At 38.6% G+C, this 22,429-nt stretch overlaps 1 protein-coding gene across 1 annotated transcript; it reads left to right on the top strand.

Moving 5' to 3' along the window:
* Nucleotides 1–467: 467 nt before the first annotated feature.
* Nucleotides 468–20,932, top strand: lrrc38b (leucine rich repeat containing 38b). Its single transcript, XM_058372861.1, has 2 exons — nucleotides 468–1,946; nucleotides 16,633–20,932. Exons 1-2 carry the CDS (start codon nucleotides 1,319–1,321, stop codon nucleotides 16,878–16,880), a joined length of 876 nt encoding a protein of 291 aa, XP_058228844.1. The 5' UTR covers nucleotides 468–1,318; the 3' UTR covers nucleotides 16,881–20,932.
* Nucleotides 20,933–22,429: the final 1,497 nt, after the last annotated feature.

Genomic DNA, 22,429 nt, shown 5'->3' with positions numbered 1-22,429 from the left:
TTATATTAAGTATTTACACATAAGTTGTGTATTCCACTTTCCAGAGCAAATCTTGTATAATCCTATATGAGATATAAGCTCCTATAGACTCCTAAGACTGTAACGTCAACAATTTATTTGTAATGAAAAGTAAATGCTTTCTGTTAAGAAGCTGGAGTTGTGTCATGTGAAAAGAAAGATTAGCAGATTTACAACATTAGCAGAGCAGCACAGCTGGATTAAGAGTTTTATTTCATTCAAACATGATGAATAACTTGAGAATTATTAGGATCACTGTATGAATATAAATCCTATTAGGTTTTTATTTTCAGATACATTTTTACTTGAGGAATGTGCACGGTACAATAAAATAAATGCGATGAATTGAGCATGCATGAAGGAATCTTGTGAAAGAAAATGACTGGCATGTCCTTTCCTAAGGAAGTGACATCACATGTTGACTGCATGTTTCACTCATCCCTGATTCACTTATCATAACCGTGGAGAGGAAGGCGACCAAACAAAAGCACAGCGGCTGAGTAGCACACCGATTTCTGCAAGTGCAGTCTGTATGCAGAGGATTTCTTTGTGGATGCGCCATAGCAACGGAGCTGCAAATCCGTGTTGCAAATTATTGGCTGAAACTGAATTCACGCCACGCAGAAGCACGAGTGAAAGGTGGACTACAGCGCACGACTGGGGGAATTCTCCTGTTAGGATCGTGACCGATTTGTGACGCTTGGCTCCGAGGTGATTAAGCTCACGTTGATAGACGCTGTGATCGGTCCTGGGGGATGACGCTGGTTGACGGATGGAAGGACCGAGCGATTGCATGCTGGAGACAACATGAGCGTGATCCTTTTGTGTGTGTTTGCCATGCATGATCGGCGGCGGCTAAATGAGGGAGAGGACGACGAAAAGAACCCTTTCATTTACCTCTTGGCTTGCCTTAAAATTTCCCTTCTACTACACTCCGTTCACATCCCCTCCCCTTTCTCTTTCTCGCTTTCGCTCTCTCTCACTCCCTCCCACAGTTTCTCTCCTCCCTTCACTCATCAAAGCCAGTAGCCTAGTATTCTCTCTACAGCTGCTTCCTCTATGGTCTCTTGGAAAAACAGCCTGCACATCTTTTACTTGCTTCTCAAGGCAAGACCTTTTTTAACGTTTCGTCGCCAGGAGAGCAGGATGCTTCCATGCAGGCTTTGATTTCTTTCTCTCCTTGTGCTTTCCCCTTCCCCTTCCCTCTCCTAAATTCCTGCCCTTTGACCCTGACCCTCCCCTTTCCCCTCAACTGCCCCTTACCCTCTATTCCCTTCTCTATCTTCACACCCACTTGACCATGTTGCCATGTGTCTGCCGGGTCCATCCTCTCCTTGCCTTTATCTCATTTGCCTTGCTGACACGAGGGGAAACCTGTCCAGCCACCTGCAAGTGCCCGGACCCTCACACGGTAGATTGTAGCGGACGAGGACTCACTCGCCTCCCAGATGAGATCCCGCTGGACGTGCGCAGATTGCTGCTGTCCAACAACTGGATCCCGCGCATACCTGCTGACTTTCTCGTGCTCTACAGTGACTTGGTGTATCTGGATCTCCGGAACAATTCTCTCTCGCACATTGAACCAGGAACCTTGAGCACCTCTTCCAGGCTAGTTTTCTTGGACTTGGGCAGCAACAACCTGACTGAGATCCCGAAAGGAACATTTGGCGAGTCGCGCAGCCTCATCAAGTTGCGTTTGGGCAACAACCCTCATCTGAGCATGGTCAATGAGGACGCCTTCAGGGGCTTGACCTCGCTACGAGAACTTGAATTGGAGCGCAATGCCCTTTCCAGTCTCCAGGTTGGTGCACTGAGCCAGCTGCCTTCTCTGCGGGTCGTCAGGTTAGAGGGCAACCCTTGGGTGTGCAATTGCAACTTTGCCAACCTTTTCGCTTGGTTAGTTGAGAACAGCCACAAGCTTCCAAACGGTAAGTTCTTGAGATTCGGTGAAAGGATAAATGTTCTCGTCTATGCTTTGAACATCATTTTCTGAAGGGTTCCATCTTTGTTATATTTTCAGTCAAGGCTTTGCTATTTATAGTAACTCAATTAAAACAGGGAACCCTTCCTAAGGTCTAAATTTATTTCAGCAACCAACATGAATGAAGTTCCAGAATAATGAGGTATAATCTAGGACATTTTTCCAGCCTGATAAGGCATCTTGTCAGGCTCCTATGGGTACAGCATGCTTTCCTTATTCTTAGCCCATCTCATATTTAGCATTCCACTCCACATGGGGATGTGCTCTGTCTACGTCATACTTTCGACAATCATGCCAAGCAACTGATTTTCCTTTCCAGGTCTGTATGTGTATTAGTCAGTTATGGAAATGCTGTATATATACATAAATTCTGTATATATATATTTTCTCAGAAAGCTATTTTGCTAAAAACCTGTCAATCCTTGCCATTGTTTGTCTGATTGATGATCTGCATAATAGCGGGTGGTAATGGAGGAGCTTATTTGGAGTGACCTTTGGAGTGACAGTTCTTTTTCTTTTCTTTTTAAAAAATTTTTTTTATATATTTTTAGGAACAAGCTCTTGTCATTTGTCATGTCCCCCATTTCCATCATCAGAAAAAAAACTGTAATTTTATCATAATACAGCCAAGTAGTGTGTTTTTACATTTAAGCATAGTGACTAGAACATATTGGTGTGACATGCTGGATTCAGAAAAACAAAGTAAAATGAACTATAGAAAACAATGAAAAAAAGGAAAGCAATCATTGAAGCAATGGGACTACTTCATATCGAGACTGCAATTGCATGATTCTTTTGCATTTCAAGTCATAGGTTGTTGATTGGAAACCGTGTCCGCAACTAAATGACGTGAAAGCTGATGAATTGCTCTGGGTAGCAAATCTGACACTAAAGATTATTGGGTAGGTGTTGGGAAGGTGTTGAGGTGAAGAAATTCCATCAATATTGGAGAAAATGAAAGATGGAGATCTATGCAAAAGGTTAACTGCATACAAGGTGGTGCTTCAGGCATGCTCTTTCTCCTAAACTTAATTTAATTCAGTAAGAGACAAAGGGAAAACACCCAGGATGTGTCATTCTCTCTTTATCTACTTAATTATTTCAGAAATTAGTATTAAGACAGGTTTGTCTTTTCGTGTGGTAGTTCTTGGTGGCATCACAGCATAGGACATCTTTCCACCCTGATAAGGCGTCATATCATGCTCCTATTGGTACAACATGCTTTCCTTATTCTTCGCCCATCTCATATTTAGTATTCCACACCACATGGGGATGTGCTCTGTCTACGCCATGCTTTTGACAATCATGCCAATCAACTGATTAAGACAAGTTTGTCCTTTGTGGTTGACATCAAGGCACAAGGCGTTTAAGTTCACACCTTTTTACTGGAAAAAACTCCATCCATCCATCCATCCATCCATTTTTCTTTACCACTTAAGCTACACAGGGTCATGGGGAGCTGGATTCTATCTAAGGGGACTCGGGGCACATGGTGGGGGCCACACTGGGGCCAACCCATAGCAGACACCATTACAGTCTTATACACTCATTCACACACAACAATTTGGATAGGACAGTCGGCCTATAACACATGTCTTTGGACTGGGGGAGGAAACTGGAGATCCAAGAGGAAACCACTGGGAGAAAATAAAGGAATCAAACTGGAGGTACTAAGCCACCACATCCCCCTGGAGAAAACACCAGTAAAGGAATATTACTTTTGTCTAAAATTCATACATGATCAAAATGTCTATCATTTCACTGTTCAGCGTACAATCCGTATAAACAAAGAATATACAAGAATCTTCTCCTAAACCTTATCAGTGTACAAGCACTAGACTAAATCTTTTCCCTAAATCTTTTGCAAGCATTGGTAATTCTAAGGGATGAAGATGAAGTGATTTACAGAACCACATAATCTGATTATGTGGAGATGTGACCCAGTGAGCAGAATACAAGCAGAGTAATTACTATCTACCAGCAATTAATCACTGATACCAGTTAATGAAAGATCATGTGGTGTGTGCCAAAAAGACTGCTAAATAACTGCAATTTCAATGCAATAACTGCAATACAAGCTACGCAGATTTTCTATACAGATCGAAAGGACAAAGTTGGAAAGTGAATACATTATATTAAGTGGCCCCAGCTGTCACATTCTCTCATCCAAGGTCATTTCTCATCAAGGGGGCAGATGTTTACTGCGCACACTTAAAGCTTGACTTTGTGATGATCTGATCCCAAGGACGCTTTCCAGGATGACATTTCCTTTCAGAGTGAATAGAAATACAGTAGATTTCTTAAGATAAACATCATAAGTATCAGATGAGCAAACAGTGTACAACAGCTAGTACTAGCAGTGCAGTCTTTTGAAAAGCCAGCCTCGCAGCATGTTTACACATCAGTGTGACCTTGTGCTGTCTTTGGTACTTCCTAGAGAGTTTTGAGCCAAGGGTTGGGCAGGGGGGATATTCAGTGTAGTGACAAGGAAAGCTCTATTTAGCATCTGCTAAATTGGCAGAATACTACCAGTTAGGGGTTGCAAATGCATTCACCATGGATATTTAGTTAGTGCAGTCTAGTGAATGGGTATTACATGGAGCAATAGAGAAAATGAGCCTCACACATAAGCAGCAGCAACAGAGGCAGTGACAGCAGCAGACCAGAAGCTGTGAACAGAGTCATGCCTTTGGCGTACATGCCAACTGGCCCAGCATGTCTGTTCTTCCAGACTCGCTTAGAAGCTACATCTCACCTCACTGCTTATTTCTGCATCACTGGCTTCTCATGACTTAGGGGAAGGCTGAACTCTGACTGGTCAGGAATAGAATAAACCAGAGTGACCTTTCAAACATGGGAGGTGGGAGATGGACTCTGGGAGATTTTCCAAAAGGGTTTCCTAAATGTGAACAGGCCAAAAGAGTAAGGGATGATTTGTTAGGGGCTTGAATTTTTTTTTTTTTTTGTAAATATGCAGCATTTTTTAGAGGGGTATTCCTGACTCTGGCCTTTTTTGTAGTATCAAGGTGTATCTGAAAACACATCTGAATCTATTAGGATGCAGCACCAAACATCAGAAATGGGACAAGAGACGGACAAGAGATTTTCAGTTTATACAGATCCCATCAGTGTTAGATGATGTAGCTGCAACACATTGAAAACATGTTAATATAACAGCTGTTGCAGATGCTGGATGCATCTCAATCAGCTCCCTAGTTCAGTAGTCAGGGCACTACTCATGGGATCGGCCATTTTTAGGGCTCTTTTAATTGCGAAATTCTTCCAGTGCCCTGGAACGTTCGCTCACTTAAAAATCCCATAATACACAACAAAAAGCAGGGAGAATCGGTGTGCATTATTTCCCCTTAATGTAAATGACGTCATAGTTTCTGAAGCCTCTTAGCTTATGAAAATGGTGGACGAAAAAACTCTCAGCTGAGTTGTAATGTAAGTAGCTTGTTATCACGATTGAAACTGATTACTTACTCAGTGATTTTTGTTTGAACTTGTGAACTTTATTTAAAAGAGATAGATGGTTTGTTTGAGAATAAAAAATGCAAAAATAGCAAAAAATAGCAAAAATAGCAAAACAAATATAGAAAAATGCTAGCTAACATACGATCCTGCTTGAAGTAACATGACAGCTACATTCATAATTGAGCGAACAAATAAAAGCAAACTTAAATATTTAACATGTTTGGGTTTTTACGGTGACTGATTTGAGTTATTTTGCTGGAAATTGAGTTGTTCCAATGTGTATTTAGCCGGGGTCTGAACCTGTGTACACGATGTAGTAACTGGTAATGACCTTTTCAAGCCTGTCCATTGAAACACTATGGTCCAAAAGTAGCAATACATAGTAGCAGTACGTCATTTTCAATGGAGACGGAACTTGATCATGGTATTAATATTTTAAAATAAATAGATCTAGTTGGAAACTCGACTTAGTGCTCGGCTTTCTGGTTTAGGTAGCGCAATCATCCCCGCATTTTAAGTGTGGATAGAAAGCATAAACCATAAAAATACAAACATAGATAGAAAACTTTAGCTTACACTCAGGTGCAAAAGTTAGCATCACCCCATGGCTTCTGAGAGGAAAAAATGCAACAAGAACCTCTATTTTACGGTTTTATTTTACAGTAGAGAAAGATCCAAGTGAAAAATCCACGTGGGTGTTTCCTGCAAGAATCCGAGACATAAATAGTTTGTAAAGATGTTTTACCCTGATCATCTCTAGAGTGTCTTGCAAAGAATGCTAAATAATCGCTTTCTTTCAAAATGTAGAAAAGAGTTCATTATATTGGCCCAGTTATCTCTTATCTCATGACACACACATCACAAAAAAGTGTCTCTCTGCATTTGGCATTGAGGATGATAGAGTTTTAAATCAAAATGTGGTTTTAAATCAAAATGACACCGGCCCTCATGTCCCTGGGAAGGTTTATTACCCTCTTGAACCCAGCAGAGATACGGTCCGAATCTCAGAAAAACTGCTCATTTTCCATTAGACGTGAGCTGACTCGCTGTACATGATGGACAATCCCTTTAAACACAAGGATGGATTTTCTGACTGGTGCAAATCGATGACTCTTTTATAATATCCCGAGAATAAAGAGAAATGCCAGGATAGAAGGTTTATACATCGAGTAATGATCTATTGCATGCTGTGTGATGTTAGTAAGGGTGTGCATTACTGCTTGTTGCTGTCATGATGTGTGGGGTTATAAAGCGTATTCCAGGAATAAGCAGGAAATTGTTCTTAATCATAATTACATGATATTATCTTACAGTAAATCAACCCTTATGTAGTTATGTACTTGAAGGTAATTTTAAAACCCAATTGTTCCTTCGTGGTAATTTGATTCTTCTGGTCAGATTACTGACATAGTAAATGAACAGGTCAATTCATGTTCCTGGTGTTTAAACATGATTCTCTTGCAAACCGTTGAGTATAAATGACAGCTTATATTTACTTAAATTAATACACGCAAAACGGTTTAAGAAAGAGTAATAATTAGGTATGTGGGTTAAAAGGTGAGAGTAGTATTTTTTTTTATCCTCTCAGCTGTAGGTTCCTCAGTTCAATCCCAAGTGTCTGTGTGAAGTTTCCAATGTTCTCCCTGTATGATTGACCCTGACCAGGATAAGACATTTACTGAACATTAAATAATAATATGAAGTTATAGGATACGCTTACATAACATGCTACGTTAGCATAACATTAGCATAAAATCCAACCATTTGTCGTCGGAGACTAAGACTGTATCCTCATAATCAGTGAAATTGGTGGCGAAATCAGGCCCTTTGTTCAGCTGCAAAATTTCAGTGATGTTAAACTTTAGGCAAATGTTAAAGCGGCCATGTTGCATTCACTTTTTGCTGCATCCAGTCACGCTCCTCCATCTAGACACGATGCTGCACAGAAGGTGAAAGCTGTTTAGCCTTTTGTACATATGATTTATGATTTATGAAGATGTAATTGATCCCCTCGGTAATAAATAAAGCAGGCAAACATTAAATATATGTGCATTTATTTACGTAAATAAATGCACATCTATATCTACGTTTAGCTTGCTTCATTATTTATAGAACTACAGTCCATGCATGGCCATCACACCAGTATAATTACGTGTGTGTGTCCTGTGATGGATTTTACCATGTGTAATGAAAACAACCAGGCATGCATAACAGATCGTAGCTCATTTCAAACATAAGGATCACTGTATAATCTCCTGCAAGGCTACTTGCACTCTAAAGCAATAGTGGTCCTGACCCAACACCTGTACTGTATCTGGGTCTGCTTTGTGGTGCTTAACTGGGTCTGTATGGGTCTGTGCTCATTCACTTACTCACTCTCCCTCTCTCTCTCTCTCTCTCTCTCTCTCACACACACACCATGCGTCTGTTCTCTATGCAGTATGTACACGCAGAATCCAGGATTAATGGATTAAAATATCGTTAACTGTGTGTACTCTCTGTAGTAGGATCAGATGTTCAAAAAATCTCATCCATGTGCAACCAAATTCAGCTATGAAAACTAAACCCTAGTACTGGTTTCTAAATTAGGCATATAAAGTTTAAAGAATTTTGTGTTGCGTAATACGAGAGTGAATTAGAGTGAAGCTTTAAAAACAGCATCATGGCAACATACAAACCTTTTACTTTTAAATTTATTCCAAAGAGAACAAGAAAGATTTCATTTTATCACATGTTCATGTTGTCCTGGAAGAGTTCAGGTCTGATGCATGACTAAGGTCTGTGCAGCCCATCCATTAAGCTAGTTTGGAGATAAACAGCCCCCAGTGGCCTCCAGTGTAGCACTAGCCACTGCCATGAATCTTTTAATGGGAAAAAGTGTGTACACATGATCCGCCGCTGTCTGCTCTGTGTTCAGGTTAAACACGGACAAACCGTGTCTCTCAGCGGTGTTGATTCAGCACTTACCTAGCACACGTTTAACCCCTGTACCATGTGCTTCAGATCATGATAGGAATCATTAGCCACCAGTTTCATCAATAAACTGCAGCTTCACACTCGTGCGAGAGTTTGAACAGGCCGAACCTCTGCGTCACGGCTCCTCTGTGGTCCTGTGAGCCAGACTGCATACAGGCCCAGGCGTGCATGAAGAAGCGGTTCATGTGACAGAGTCACTGTATTTATTTCTCCATGGAGGCTTATCCAATTACCAGCCACTGATTATTTCATTTACAGCAATCAGAATGTTCCAGTAATGTGCCACAGCAGGACTGCGTTATGGAAAACTTTAACAAAAATTCATATTTGAAATACAGAATGAATGGCACCCTTCTTGAAGGAAACATGTTATCAGATGGAACTATTTTCCTTTAACAAAAATCATATTTTAAAAAGAAATAATTGCAGTAAATTCATTGACCCGTGCAAAATTATTTTAAAGTAAAGCTTTTTTTCTTTCCACATGTGAGCATTTATTAATGGAAAGGGTGCCAATAATTTGGAAACCAGCATACTAGCAAAAAAAAATGTTTCAAAGTGCAATATATTAAAACGGCTTCCCCATATTTTTAACCAAAAAAACCCCACATTATATATATATATATTTTTTGAGTCAGCTCTCTAATTATTGGCACCTATGCAATTGCACAAACGTCTGCAAAAGGTAAACTTCGGAGCAGAAAATAAATCAACTCGATGGATAGACCTCTTTCCTGTAACAAAAAACTGTTTCAATTCTAGCCACTGCAGGAGGTTATTCCTAATTAGGAATTAGTCACGGGGGTTTGCTGGAGCTTATCCCAGCACATATTGGGCGAAAGGCAGGGGTACACCCTCGACAGGTCATCAGTCCATCATAGGGCCACACATACGCTATAGACAGACAACCACACACACTCCTATGGGCAATTTAGAATTACCAATCAACCTAATGTACATGTGGGAGGAAACCGGAGTACCCAGAGTAAACCCACGCAGGCACGGGGAGAACATGCAAACTCCACACAGAAAGGCCCCTGCCTGTTCGAACCTGGGATTCGAATCCAGGACCTTCTTGCTGTGAGGAAACAGTGCTAACCATGCTGCCCTGTTAAGGCACCAATAATTTAGAAATCGAGATTTTGCAGAAAAAATATTTTATTTTGCTTTAAATTAGGGTATGATCCATCACTATAGGGTTTTTTCCTTCAATTAAGGGTGCCAGTATTTATGGAGCTGTAATGCTCTGCTTGTAATTTATGTTGCTGGTGGATTTTTGTTATTATTTAAATATATTTTTGCTGGAAATTTCAATCACGAGCCAGGCTCTACAGCTGCCTGTGGTTTGTGTGTGTGTGTGTGTGTGTGTGTGTGCGTGCACTTACACACGGCTCCACATTATAAGTGGGTGTGTGTGCGCGTGTATTTACACATGACTCCACGTTATAAGAGTGTGGGGGTGTTTAGCTGCTGTGTTTGAGAAAATACCATGTGACTGATGTCATCAAGTCCCCTGCATGAGGGAAACCTCTCCTGATGCATGTGAGTCACACTCCGCCGTCTCACTCTCGCACTGTGTGTATGACACGTGAGCGTCTCCTCTCCCAACCCTCCCATGGGTTTATACTCTGATTTAATATTCTGCCTACACGAGCTCTACTTCCCCCAGCCCTTCCCCTGCCTGTTTAATAGTTTAATCCACACACGGTTGAGGCTGAAAAACAAACAATATAATTATTTTTTTCTTTTATTTTCCTTTACGTATTTTTTTTTTTTAATGGCATGCTAAATGCTTATTGTTTAATAATACAATATTGTATCATTATACAGGATTGTATTTATGATTACATAAAGAGGTTTAAAAAGAAAGATTAGTGTTACTCATGCTTTTAGCAAAATTCATTTCGGTAACAAAAGTGTTTTGCATTTATATTTTTATTTCATTCAAAGGTCAGAGTTTTAACCTCCTGGCAGAGTTTTCAGATTAAAATCTGCAAGGTATTATATGCATTTATGATTTGCACACATGCTAAATGGTCAAAAAGCATCCACTGCCACATTTTAATACGGTTCGAGGGATTTTAATGGATGTAGTCTGCTTCTTTTTTTTTTTTTTTTTTTTTCCCCCCCATCAGCCTTTCTCATGAACTGTGCTGACATGTCTAATAAAAATCTAACAAAAACGAAAATTGGGGATTTGCCTTTTCTAGCTTGTTTTTTCTCAGGAAAGCCTATTTTCTTCCAAGCAGCTTCTTGTAATGGGCATGATGATTGTTTCTGAAATTGTCAGGCGTAATGGTTTATTTTCCTGGAGTGTGCCTGTACTTGTATCAGCTGCAACTTCCTTGTGTGGAACGGATATATTTTACAAGTGCAGTTGTAACTACCTATGCTTTTTTTTTAATAGTTTTACCTATTCGTCTGTGCTTACTTCCAAATTTATACTGACTGCAATCCATCAAGTAGTGACACTTCGGACGTGAGACCTAGCCGTCTGTTCGGCTTCTCCTTAGCCGTCGAGATGGGAGTCTCTTCAACAAACATGCCTGATTGCTTCATCTCATTAACTCCAGTCTGACATAACCTTCACACAGGTACGAGCGATAGCTCTGTCTTTTCTCGAAAAGACTTGTCCTCTTCAGCCAAGGGAGTGATCAACTCTACGGCAGTGAATACAAAAGATATTCCTAACGGTAGGTTTGACATTAAAAACCGGGATTTTTCAGAGTGACACAGATGTACACGAGGGAGTAATGTTTCTGTTCCTGCCCTTTATCTCTGTCCTTTTGTGTGAGTTTTGGAAAAGGGCAGAACGACGGCATGCTGGATGACTCATTATGGACCCACTGCTGGGTGAAGTCGGTCTCTGTTTCTTTAAAATCTCAGCTGTATCGAACACGGACTATGTTCTAAAGAAAATCTAAAAACTGCTGCCATTCAGTGCTGTCGAGAGGGCAAACACAATCGGCTTTCATATATCTGCGATAAAGCCTGGCTCTTTTAGTCTGTCTGTTCATTTTTACAGCTCAAATACAAAGTACACATCACTATAAAGCATCTGCCGGAAAATAAACACTTTTTCAGAGAGTGCCTTTCTATGGTCGATCTCAGAGGGTGTCCGGCCGCCGGTGACGCAGATGGAGTTGGGCATTAAACAGGAAGTTCTCTTCCTTGACTAAAATATAGTCAAAACTCAAACTATTTCCACCGAATTAGGTAACCGTTCACTCAGCACTTGTTAGATCTCAATTAAGGGTGATAAATTAGAAACTTTCCAAGATTCAAGAAGCTTTTATTGTCATTTCAACCACATACAGCTGGCGCAGTACATAGTGAAATGAAACAACGTTTCTCCAGGACCTGGTGCTACATAAACATACAACAACAAGTTCAATACAAAACAACAAACAACACCACAGAGCTAGGACAGAAGTTTGTCTTAGCCACGTAAAGTGCACAGTGTGCAGCTAGGTGCAAACAGAGCATAGACAAGACAGTGTGCAGTATTCCTGTGTGCTGAATAATATTAGCTGCTACAAAGAGATGAGATGGAGATATTGATTACATCATCTGTCTGTTTATACAGTGATTATATATACAAAACATCTTAAATTAGTCCTCCTAGTGTTTTTAAGACAGCTTAGTCTTTATTTGTCACATATACTGTACATTAATGCAAATTCTTTCTTTACATATCCCATCCTTGGAGGGTTGAGGTCAGCCATGATTAGGCACCCCTGGAGCTTTGGGGCCTTGCTCAGGGACCCAACAATGAGCCCCAATCAACCCAGAGCCTTTACCACTTGAGCTACCACTGCCCCTGTGTGTATGAAATGTGTGATAGTTGTGGCTCAAAATTTCTTGCGCTTACCTTTTTGTGGACATCTACTTGAATTTGTGAAATCGCAAGCGAAGGATTCTTCTTATAAAGTCCTACCAGTGAAGACCCGTGTAATTGTTTTCTATGACCGCTGTACTCATGCTTGATGCACATTAACAGAAGAGGGTCTTGGCTGAATGAATGTCGTGATGATGTCACATGACACGTCTCGGCCCAAATTTGAGAAAATTCTTCGATTTTTGTCACAAAATCCTGGAGGAATTGTAAAAAAATAACAATGTCCAGATTTACAAGTACATGTTGATCCTACGTTGATGTGTACATCCTCACATTTTGCCCTGAACTAATCTCACACCTGCCCTTGAGAGCACTTTACGATGACTTTAGTGCACACTTTTTACGATATTGCAGGTTACTTCTAACTTTCCAGACTTCAGCATCCAACATAAATCACAGAGCCACCATTTTCAGATCACAATCCATGGAGGTCAAAAATATTCTCCCATCCAAAAAATGTATTGATGCATGACACCATTAGAACAATGACTTCCGTCAGTGTCTCCTGAAAGCAGGGCGTTAATGACCCAAATAAGCCTGTAGCCATACATTAAAAAGTGAAGAATATTAGAATGTATAAACATATTATTCAGCTTTCAGAGACAACCTGAAGGCAAATAGTAGGAACAAACAGCATCTTCCATCCCAAAACAAGCCCCCAAAGACCTCTGCTTTAGCATAGTACAGGGAGATGAGTCTGGGCCTGAGAGAACTCTGAGAATATAAATAGAAACCATTTATCTCTTTTGCCTCCTGTGAGTTTGGTTGATGCTTAAGTATAGCCCATCACATAAGGCGTGCTGTCTTACGAACTGCTCTTAAATACTTAGACAAAATCATTAAGGCCAGACTTTTAGTGATCGAGAACTTGCAAACTTTTTTTTTTTTTTTTACTACAGACGAAATGAAATGCTTTACGTTCCCCACGGATCTCATTAGCGCTATTGCTGACAAAAGCTCCGCTGACATTTTAGCAAAGTGTAATTATCATCTGCTTGGCACTTTATTCTTTTATCTAGCTGATCCAAATGTCTGAGCAGAAATTTTGGGGCCGTCTTTAAAAAACCCGACGCGGCGATCGGAACCCTGCATTCATGCTAGCAAGAGCCAAAGCGACAGCAATCCTGTGATTTCTACTTGCATGCATGGCGCTGAGACTCTATTTCGGAGAAAGCAGCACATGTGAAGATCAGTGTTTAGATTGAGGAATTGTTTTCTTGATTCCAACATGACTTCCTGGGATCAATCCTGTGCCATGTGTGGTGAGACATTTCTTCAGTTCTTCATTCAGAATCTTTACTTTCTACCTGCAATTAGTTTTTATTTCAGGTGTGACAAGAAACAGATTAGGTTAGGTTTATTATTTATTATTATATTAAGAATAGGTTTATTTTACACTAATCTGCCCCTACTCACTGATTAGTGCATTATGTATCTCAGGTTAATGAATTAACTGTAGATTAGATATTTGCCTTCTACTGTTTCTTATCTGAACTGAAACCAAAACTGGATAAATAATAAAACGTGCAAACTACAACCAACACATGCAAGTTGTTGCATGCTAGCATGAAACTAATGTCAAGTCTGAGCTCTCGCAAGACTTTAGTGTGATATTGTTTCACATCATGATGGATTGCTGTGGATGTACCACTTAGAAACTATGAAGCTGGCATTTGGACTGCAATTGCCAGGAATAGTCTTGCTTTCAAGTCTCCATCAGTGAGCAGTTAATATCTACAACAAGATTGAACATGAACTCTAACTTGAATTAATTCTCTGGTTGAACAATTGTATTTTTTTCCCTTTGAGAAGGGAAATTATTTATAATCTTACTATCCAGTGTCACCTAGATGAAGATGAGGTTCCCTTTTGAGACTGGTTCCTCTCAAGGTTTCATCCTAATATCGTCTTAGAGAGTTTTTCCTTGTGCCAAATTTATAGATAGATAGATAGATAGATAGATAGATAGATAGATAGATAGATAGATAGATAGATAGATAGATAGATAGATAGATAGATAGATAGATAGATAGATAGATAGATAGATATTCTTTATTGACCCCATGAGAGAAATGGGAAGCTTAGTCAGTTGCAAGATACAACACACACAAAAATGTAGATATGCAACACAGTTGTAGACTTTTTTAACCATATTTCCATCAGTATTTACATTATATCATGAATTTCTGTATTCCTGTAAAGCTACTTTGTGACAAATCTATTGTTTAAAGCGCTAAACAAATGAAATTGCATTGAATTCAAGATGATTAGCATGTGGTTTGGATCATAAAATTTGTCCTTGTGCACAGAAGTCACGTATAGTAGAACATATGAGTAATAAATAGTTATACAGCTGTTTTATTTATTTACTTTTTGTTCATCTACAGTAACAGCAGATGAAGCAAAGAGGGTGGGACATGTGCCATGAAAAAGCTTTTTACCCCATTGTGTAAATATGTTTTAGGTGCCTATGAGATATCAGTTCATATTAGCAGCTCCTGAACCAACTGGTGAAATTCACATTTATATCTTTCTATTTAATAAGTGTTTAATTTTTTTCCATACAGAACATGTTTGTGTCAGGAAGTAGAACCAGCCTGCGAAACCATTGACATCTTTTTTAATAGTCTTTTAGAGTGACAGAGTGGGGACATTAAGGAGAACAGCGACATTTGTTTTATAGCTAATTAGAATTCAAGAGCACTTTCTCACTGTCAGATTTATAGCCTCTCTCTCTCTCTCTCTCTCTCTCTATCTCTCTTAAAGCTGGTCAAGTTTTTCCCCCCACCAACAAAGCCATAAATACTGTCTATTTCTGGGTTCTTCCATTCCTAAATAAAATAATGTTAATGAAGAGCTTATTTGTGACAGCGGAAATCTGATCTGCATGCCGAGAGCATGATTTTATCAAAGGCAATGAAGACATTTTGTACTTTTAATTTACTGTCAGTCGTTGTTTCGATGCATCAGTAACCCAAGACACTACATTACCACACTACAAATTTAAATTAAACCTATTTCTGTACGTGTACCTATTTCAAGCTCGATGAGATCTCGTTCTATTTGCACGGCTCGTTAGAATCCAGTTCCAGTAAATAAAATTACTTATAACAGAGAACAGTGTAAAGATTGAAGCTTTTATATATAGGCTTCATGTCGGGGGTTATACTACAGCGCTGGTGAATTCTGGAATCTGATTGGTCAGGAGAGGTTTTCTGTTTTCTAATATTTTATGGTTTCCATAGTAACCACTTAAACTGGTGCTTATATAGGATGTAGGAAGCTTCACATACTGTAATCTAAGAGTGTAAAAAACGTATCATTGTTCAGATATTGTACGTTTTCTGTAAGGAGATTTTTATCTAATAGAATATCGAATAGAGTTTCCAGTGTCAGCTCTTTTTGTAAGAGTCTGAACAGACGACGTCGTGCTTTACGGTTTCTTGGTAACATGCTTGGTAACATGCTAACCTTAAGAGAGCAGATATGTATGATGTCATTCATTAATTAATAAAAAATAAAATGCAATTATTGACAAAATGGTATAAGGGGACTATAACGCGTCAGGATGATATTTGTTTTATCGTAATCACATAACGAGTGGATAAATTCCAGCATAATTATAAGATATTTACCAGGACACTGGCGATCCGTTTATCTGGAGGAAAGAAAATCGACTTTTTCTCTCAGTATAAGCAAATGAATAATTTGATCGTGAAGTGAAATTTGATATAAAAATGAGTCAGGACTCTGTTGGCTTTCACTGTGTTTTGGACGTGTGTTTTTTCCCCACTGTTGGAGAACCTTACACAGAATTTGAAGTGGTTGAAGATAACAAATTTGAGCTGCTTTTTAGATGAACAAGCACTTTGAGCAGAAGTGGGTTTGATATCATTGAAGTGATAACATTGAAGTTTTGTGTGGAAAATAAACTAACCATTTCAGAAATTTTGGAAATATGGAAATATTGCCTCTCGTAGGCTAGGAAAAAATCCAGAAATGCTTATGAAACACTACAAATAAAGTCCTGAGTGTCTACTTTCATATGAGCTTCATATTAAGCACCACTGTGGAGTGGGACATGACAAAGACATTCAGTGCTGAACATGGACAGAACAAAACAGGAGCAAATACCATTTTTTTTGCGCCTAGGAAAAAGATTGTTTTTGGCCTGTATTTTAGAATTCATTGGCTTACAGTTAAATCCAACATGACAGTAGCTAGCAAGATCATTCATTCATACAAATCCCCAAAAGTGTAATAAAGCTCTGTTCTTTTGCAGGTATAGACAGTATGGAGTGCTCTTTGCCCACTGATGGCCGCCGTGTGCCTCTCAGCCAGCTCTCCCAGGACAGTTTCCGGGAGTGTCAGATCACCCTGACCCTCACTGACTTCCTCATCATCATCTTCTCGGGCATCTCCGTGTCCGTGGCGGCCATCATGGCCAGCTTCTTCCTGGCTTCCACCGTGCACTGCTTCCAGCGCTGGAGTAAAGGTACCAAAGGCGAGGATGAAGAGAGCGAAGAATGAGAACGAGGATGCGTCGGACTGTGTGAACAATCAGACACCAGCTACATGAACGAGCAAAGCGGAAGGAGAAGAACAACACGGCACACCTGTACTACAAAAATGGCTGATTATCCCCAGTGCATATCATGGGTAACATGGAAAGTAGCCATAGTATTTCAATTTTGTGGTTAAATTGTTACATTTTGGTGTAATGGATTACAATCAGTATCATACTATAATAAGATAATATTAATAATCTTAAAGAAAAAAATAGACTTGCTGCTATTTTATCGTGCCAAATTAGTGCGGATAAGATGGAAAAACCTGATTAAGAATGTTTTAACAGAAATGGCCTGAGTACAGGAAAAGTTGCAGGTGGAATAATATCAATTATGTCAAATTCTACAGTCGAAGGAAGGAAGGAAGCCATTCGGTAGTTTCCTATTTTGTTCACAGCTCTAAAATAAACAACAAAAAGCATAAAAAAATTTTTAAAAAAAATGTCAGATATCTAGTTAAGGAATGAATAGCTCAAATCTTAAATGCACTTTAAAAATAAATTTCCTCCTACATCCTGCTGGCCCTCAGTCTTACCTAATGGACCTGCCCAGATCTGCCAAAGATGATACTATGACTGAAAATAAGAGTTTTAAATGGTTTAAGAAGCTGGAGATGTGTTAAAAATATATATATATATATAGATTTATTTTTGCTTTCAGACACGTGTGAATACGTATAATCAAATGACATATCTAAATGTATTGGCGATATTGCTTATTTAACTTCAGTGTCATGCTTCCAGATATTCACTTAGTCACGGAGGCAAGGGAAGAAGGAAATATGCTTCTTTCATGCTGTGATATGTCATTGCTTACATCTTATTCAAAACGAACAAACAAACAAAAAAGAAAATAGAAAAGAAAGAAATATTGGTATATTTGTTGATTGTTGTCCTGTGTAAACTGGAACACCATTCAGAGGCTCATTAGAAAGTCATGTATATTAAAAGTCACATCATAAACAAAAACCCTCAGTTTAGCAACCTAGCTCTATAAATTAGCCAAAAAAGCCATATATCAGAAAATTGTGTGAAATATTTTGACAAAGAAACCTCGAGCCATATCCGAGAAATATTGAATTAATATTTAAACAAAGCTAACGTGGTGTTTTTAACAGAAACAGTAGAAAATGAAACTTAAAGATCGCTAACTAGGCTTTTGTTTTCTGAAATCGCATCCCAAGTTTTGGTCCACTTTTTCTCTGGACATGGCTGTCGAGATCCTGGACTTGAGATTTTTCTAGTTTGCTAGTTAAAGATTCTTAGCTAAATAACTGCAGGGTTCTACATTAAACATTTAAAATTTCTGATAAAGAGATGAACAGAATTACCCTGAAAGATGCAATGCATTCTCCAAAAAGGATAGTTAGGGGTTCTTTGCTTTCTACATGTTCTACGGGGTTCTAGAAATTTCATTAAACAACTGCCCCAAACATAAACAGGTTCTAGATTGACTTCTTTTCCTTAATGTACACAGAATTAGCACTGAAAATGAACTGATTCCTGAAGAAATATACAATCAGAAATAAAAGAAATAAAACGTTCTCTTTTTTATGCAGAATCTAGAACCCTTTATCCATCCACAGAAACCGTAACCCTGAGCCATTTTTCAGAAACTAATATTTCGCTCCATTTGTCTTCTTGTGTTTCATGTTATTCTGTCGACTCCAGAATTATTGGCACCCTTAAGGAGAATTTATTCCACTATAAAATGATAGAGGGGATTAAAAAATCAATAAATAATAAAAAATAAACTCCTCCTCACTATCCATCAGCTTGGGGAAGATCAAAGGACTTTAATCACACAAAATTGCATATTGATCATATTGTATGCAAAAATAGAAGGGTTAAGATGTTAAGTCTTTAAAAAAAATCAATTATTTTTGAAAAATGTGTATTTTTTTTAAAGGGCAGTAAGCAACAACAAAATAATTCGATCAATATTTGCGTGATGACTTTCTGCCCTTTCAAACTCCATTCATTTCCACAGGTTCACTGTTCATGGTGCAGGTTTATAAAGATCGCTTGATTATTTCTGCATCTTGGTGAACTTCTACAGCTCTTCTGCGCACATGCTTCTGTATGTGCAGGTAAAAAATCCCAGAACAGCCTCCACAATGTTGAGATCAGGGCTCTGTGGGGGCCAAAAACCATCTGCTTCAGAGCGCCGTGTTCTTCTGTTTCGTTGAAGCACTTGTATAATAACAGAATAAATTTCTGCTCTTTTCTTTTCTAATGCAGGTGGCACAACATAAAGAAACAGAAGATGAAAAGTATATATATGTGTTTTAAAAAATATCGAACAGTGTGTTCGGCATAATTTATTCTTATATATTTCCCCCGGAGAAGCAAACTTTTTTTCTTTTCTCCTTTCGAAGCGACTCAAAATGATCGACCCATTTCTAAGCGCTCACAAAAACCAAGCCATTGGATTTGAACAAGCGGCGGTGATTGCACCATATCACACTGAATGGCGTCTAAAAACTCCCTATTTGTTTGGGCCAGTAATCAAAAGTTCCATCATTTTCCATTTCCAGAGTTAGACTGAGTTAAGGTTTTCATGATGAGTAATACACCCTGTATGCCCTAATATTGCTGATTGGTTCTACTCAATATATCTACCAATACTCCGTGTATATGTATTAGCATATAAATTGTGGACTGATCATTTTAAATATCCACTAATCTTTCACGTTGTTTAAAAGAACGTTTGTGCAAAATCGTCGTATAAGCTGCGAGAGAAGGTTCAGAGACGGGTTAACGCTGGAGATGGCGCGATAAATGGAAGAGTGTGCAGATGAAACAAAAAAAACGATTTCCGAACCAAAAATTCTTCTGTAGCATTGCTCTGTTTGTTTATTAATTCATTGATTTATTTTAATGCTTTCTATGCAGCATGTTATGAAGACTGAATTTGCATGTAAAAATTAAAGCACACTTTATTTTACAGTATAGATAACACTTACACAGTGCATAGGTATTTTTTCTTTAGTTGGTTTTATTTGGCCAATTTTAATCCTATCTTCTTACTTGGAAAAAAAAAAATATGGGGAACCTCTATTTAAAAACACCAAAGTTTATATTTGGTGCTAGAGTTAGTAGTTAGTCTTATACCACAGCTCTGTCGAATCCTCAATTCAGTAGACGTTGATTAATTTTCTGTAGCTGCAGCTTTGGTTGTAAAAATCAAACCTTAGGTTTATTTATAATGCGTTCCTATAAATATTATGATTTCTTCACCTTCACGTTCTGCAGACGTGTGTCAAAAAAACCACTGTGTTAGCAATGATTTGGTGAAACTTTCTGCTATCTGTAGAGACATTTTTGGTCTCTGTTTCAGGAAAGATGAGTTTGCACTTTCTCTTGACAAAAAAAGAGAGAGGCTGCTAAAGGAAAATTGTTTTTATAGCAGTTCTAACAAATGAATAGAAAAGTAGAAACACAATATAAAGTATTAAGTGATAACTGGAATTACAAGACATTGCATCAGCAAATTCCTGGGTTTTAAGAGGAAGAAAATGTACAACCATTGATCATTTTCCAATAACAGCATGCCCCCCGTATGTACTAATAAGTGGACACACATGGATGTCTTTATTTCAGATTACTTTCAAATCAATTATTCAAAGAATGTACTTGAAATGATTTGTGATTAGAACATAATTAGCTATTAATTATTAAAGAAACAGCTTCTACTGTAAAATAAAGTGTGACTGAAAACTGTTTCGTCTGGGTTTAAGTTCTGTAGATTTGGGCATTTCTAGAAAAATATGGACATCGACATATCTTATAACCCGTCTCTGAATATTAAAGAGATGCAGGATGCTGTGTTTTATTGTCATATGTGTCTTGTACCATGCTACTGCTGTTACACTGTAAAGAGTGTAAAGTAATGTGTGTGTAACACTTATGATAACATGGAGTTAATAATGTTTGTCCTGAGTCTTGAACACCATGTATACCAGTAGATATCCAACTACTATGTAGTTACATTAAAATGTGAAGAAAAAACAAACAGACCTTGTTACTGTTTTCTTCTGTGTGATCGTAAGAAATGTCACTTCATCGGTTTTACTTTATGGTTAATAACCTGAGATGGAGAAAATCTACAAGAAAATGAACTCAGTTGAAAGTTTGGATATTGCATCAATTTGACTTGATACTTAAGCGAAGCTTTAGAAGAAAAAATTCTCCTCGTGTATGTATATACTCACACCGATTAGGCATAACATTATGACCACTTGCCTAATGTTGTGTTGGTCCCCCTTTTGCTGCCAAAACAGCCCTGACCCGTCCTGCACTGTGTATTCTGACACCTTTCTATCAGAACCAGCATTGACTTCTTCAGCTATTTGAGCAACAGTAGCTCATCTGTTGGATCGGATCACACGGGCCAGCCTTTGCTCCCCATGTACTTCAATGAGCCTTGGCCGTCCATGACCCTGTCGCCGGTTCGCCACTGTTCCTTCCTTGGACCACTTTTGATAGATACTGACCACTGCAGACCGGGAACACCCCACAAGAGCTGCAGTTTTGGAGATGCTCTGATCCGGTGGTCTAGCCATCACAATTTGGCCCTTCGTCAAACTCGCTCAAATCCTTACGCTTGTCCATTTTTCCTGCTTCTAACACATCAACTTTGAGGACAAAATGTTGACTTGCTGCCTAATATATCCCACCCACTAACAGGTGCCATGATGAGGAGATAATCAGCCTTATTCACGTCACCTCTCAGTGCTCATAATGTTATGCTTGATCGGTTTAATTATATATATTTTATTAATTACAAAAAGAAAATGAATAAAATACATTACAGATTACAGAACAAACGTTACAGATTCTTTTGGTATCCAGGCAAAAAGAAGAAATCTTTTGAGTCATGATCTTTAACTATAGCTTGTTAAGAATCTAAAATATAAGGATCTGAAATATAAGCAGATTTTAATAGAACTATAATGTAAGAAATAACAAGTAAGCTTGCTTTGTGAAATCTCTAATTTGCAGCACATCCAGATATTTAAAAAAAAAACCCTGAATTGTCTTAACAGTTATTCAATGGAAATATCTCTCATTTGTTATAACCGTTTAAAGAAATGTAGCTGTGACCTAAAATAGAAATGGAAAGCTATTTTTTCTCTGAATATCAAAGCCGTCCACAGAGAAACTGTGGACGTGTTGAATTCTCGATTCTGACTGAACAAAAAGTGTTGATATCAATTTCTCCTCCGCTCTGACAGTGTCAGCACTGTGTTACAGTCAGAAGAAAAGCTGTAACTTGGAACGTCTTCAGGAGGGAAGAGCTTGCAGTTTCGAGCCGAACTCTACTGATCACAGGGACTAACGTGTTTCTGGAACATTAAACACGTCTTATAAATGACTAAACTGTATGAATTGTCATTTTTCAAGAATCTATTCCTCTGGTGTAAGAAAAATAAAACACTTTGTCACATACTCTTACTGAAAAATAATCATATGTATTTCGGGCTACATCTCACCATCCGGTCATTGATTA

The sequence above is a fragment of the Hemibagrus wyckioides genome, linkage group LG21 (assembly GCF_019097595.1).
Source record: "Hemibagrus wyckioides isolate EC202008001 linkage group LG21, SWU_Hwy_1.0, whole genome shotgun sequence".
Classification (NCBI taxonomy): Eukaryota; Metazoa; Chordata; class Actinopteri; order Siluriformes; family Bagridae; genus Hemibagrus; species Hemibagrus wyckioides.
The sequence above is the reverse complement of the archived record's forward strand: the minus strand, read 5'-3'. Positions and strand labels throughout refer to the sequence as shown.

Excerpts from the sequence above, each read along its gene's own strand:
- lrrc38b (XM_058372861.1), top strand. The coding sequence starts at position 1,319 with ATGTTGCCATGTGTCTGCCGGGTCCATCCTCTCCTTGCCTTTATCTCA. Across the intron at positions 1,947-16,632 it reads CAGCCACAAGCTTCCAAACG|GTATAGACAGTATGGAGTGC; the intron begins GTAAGTTCTTGA and ends GTTCTTTTGCAG.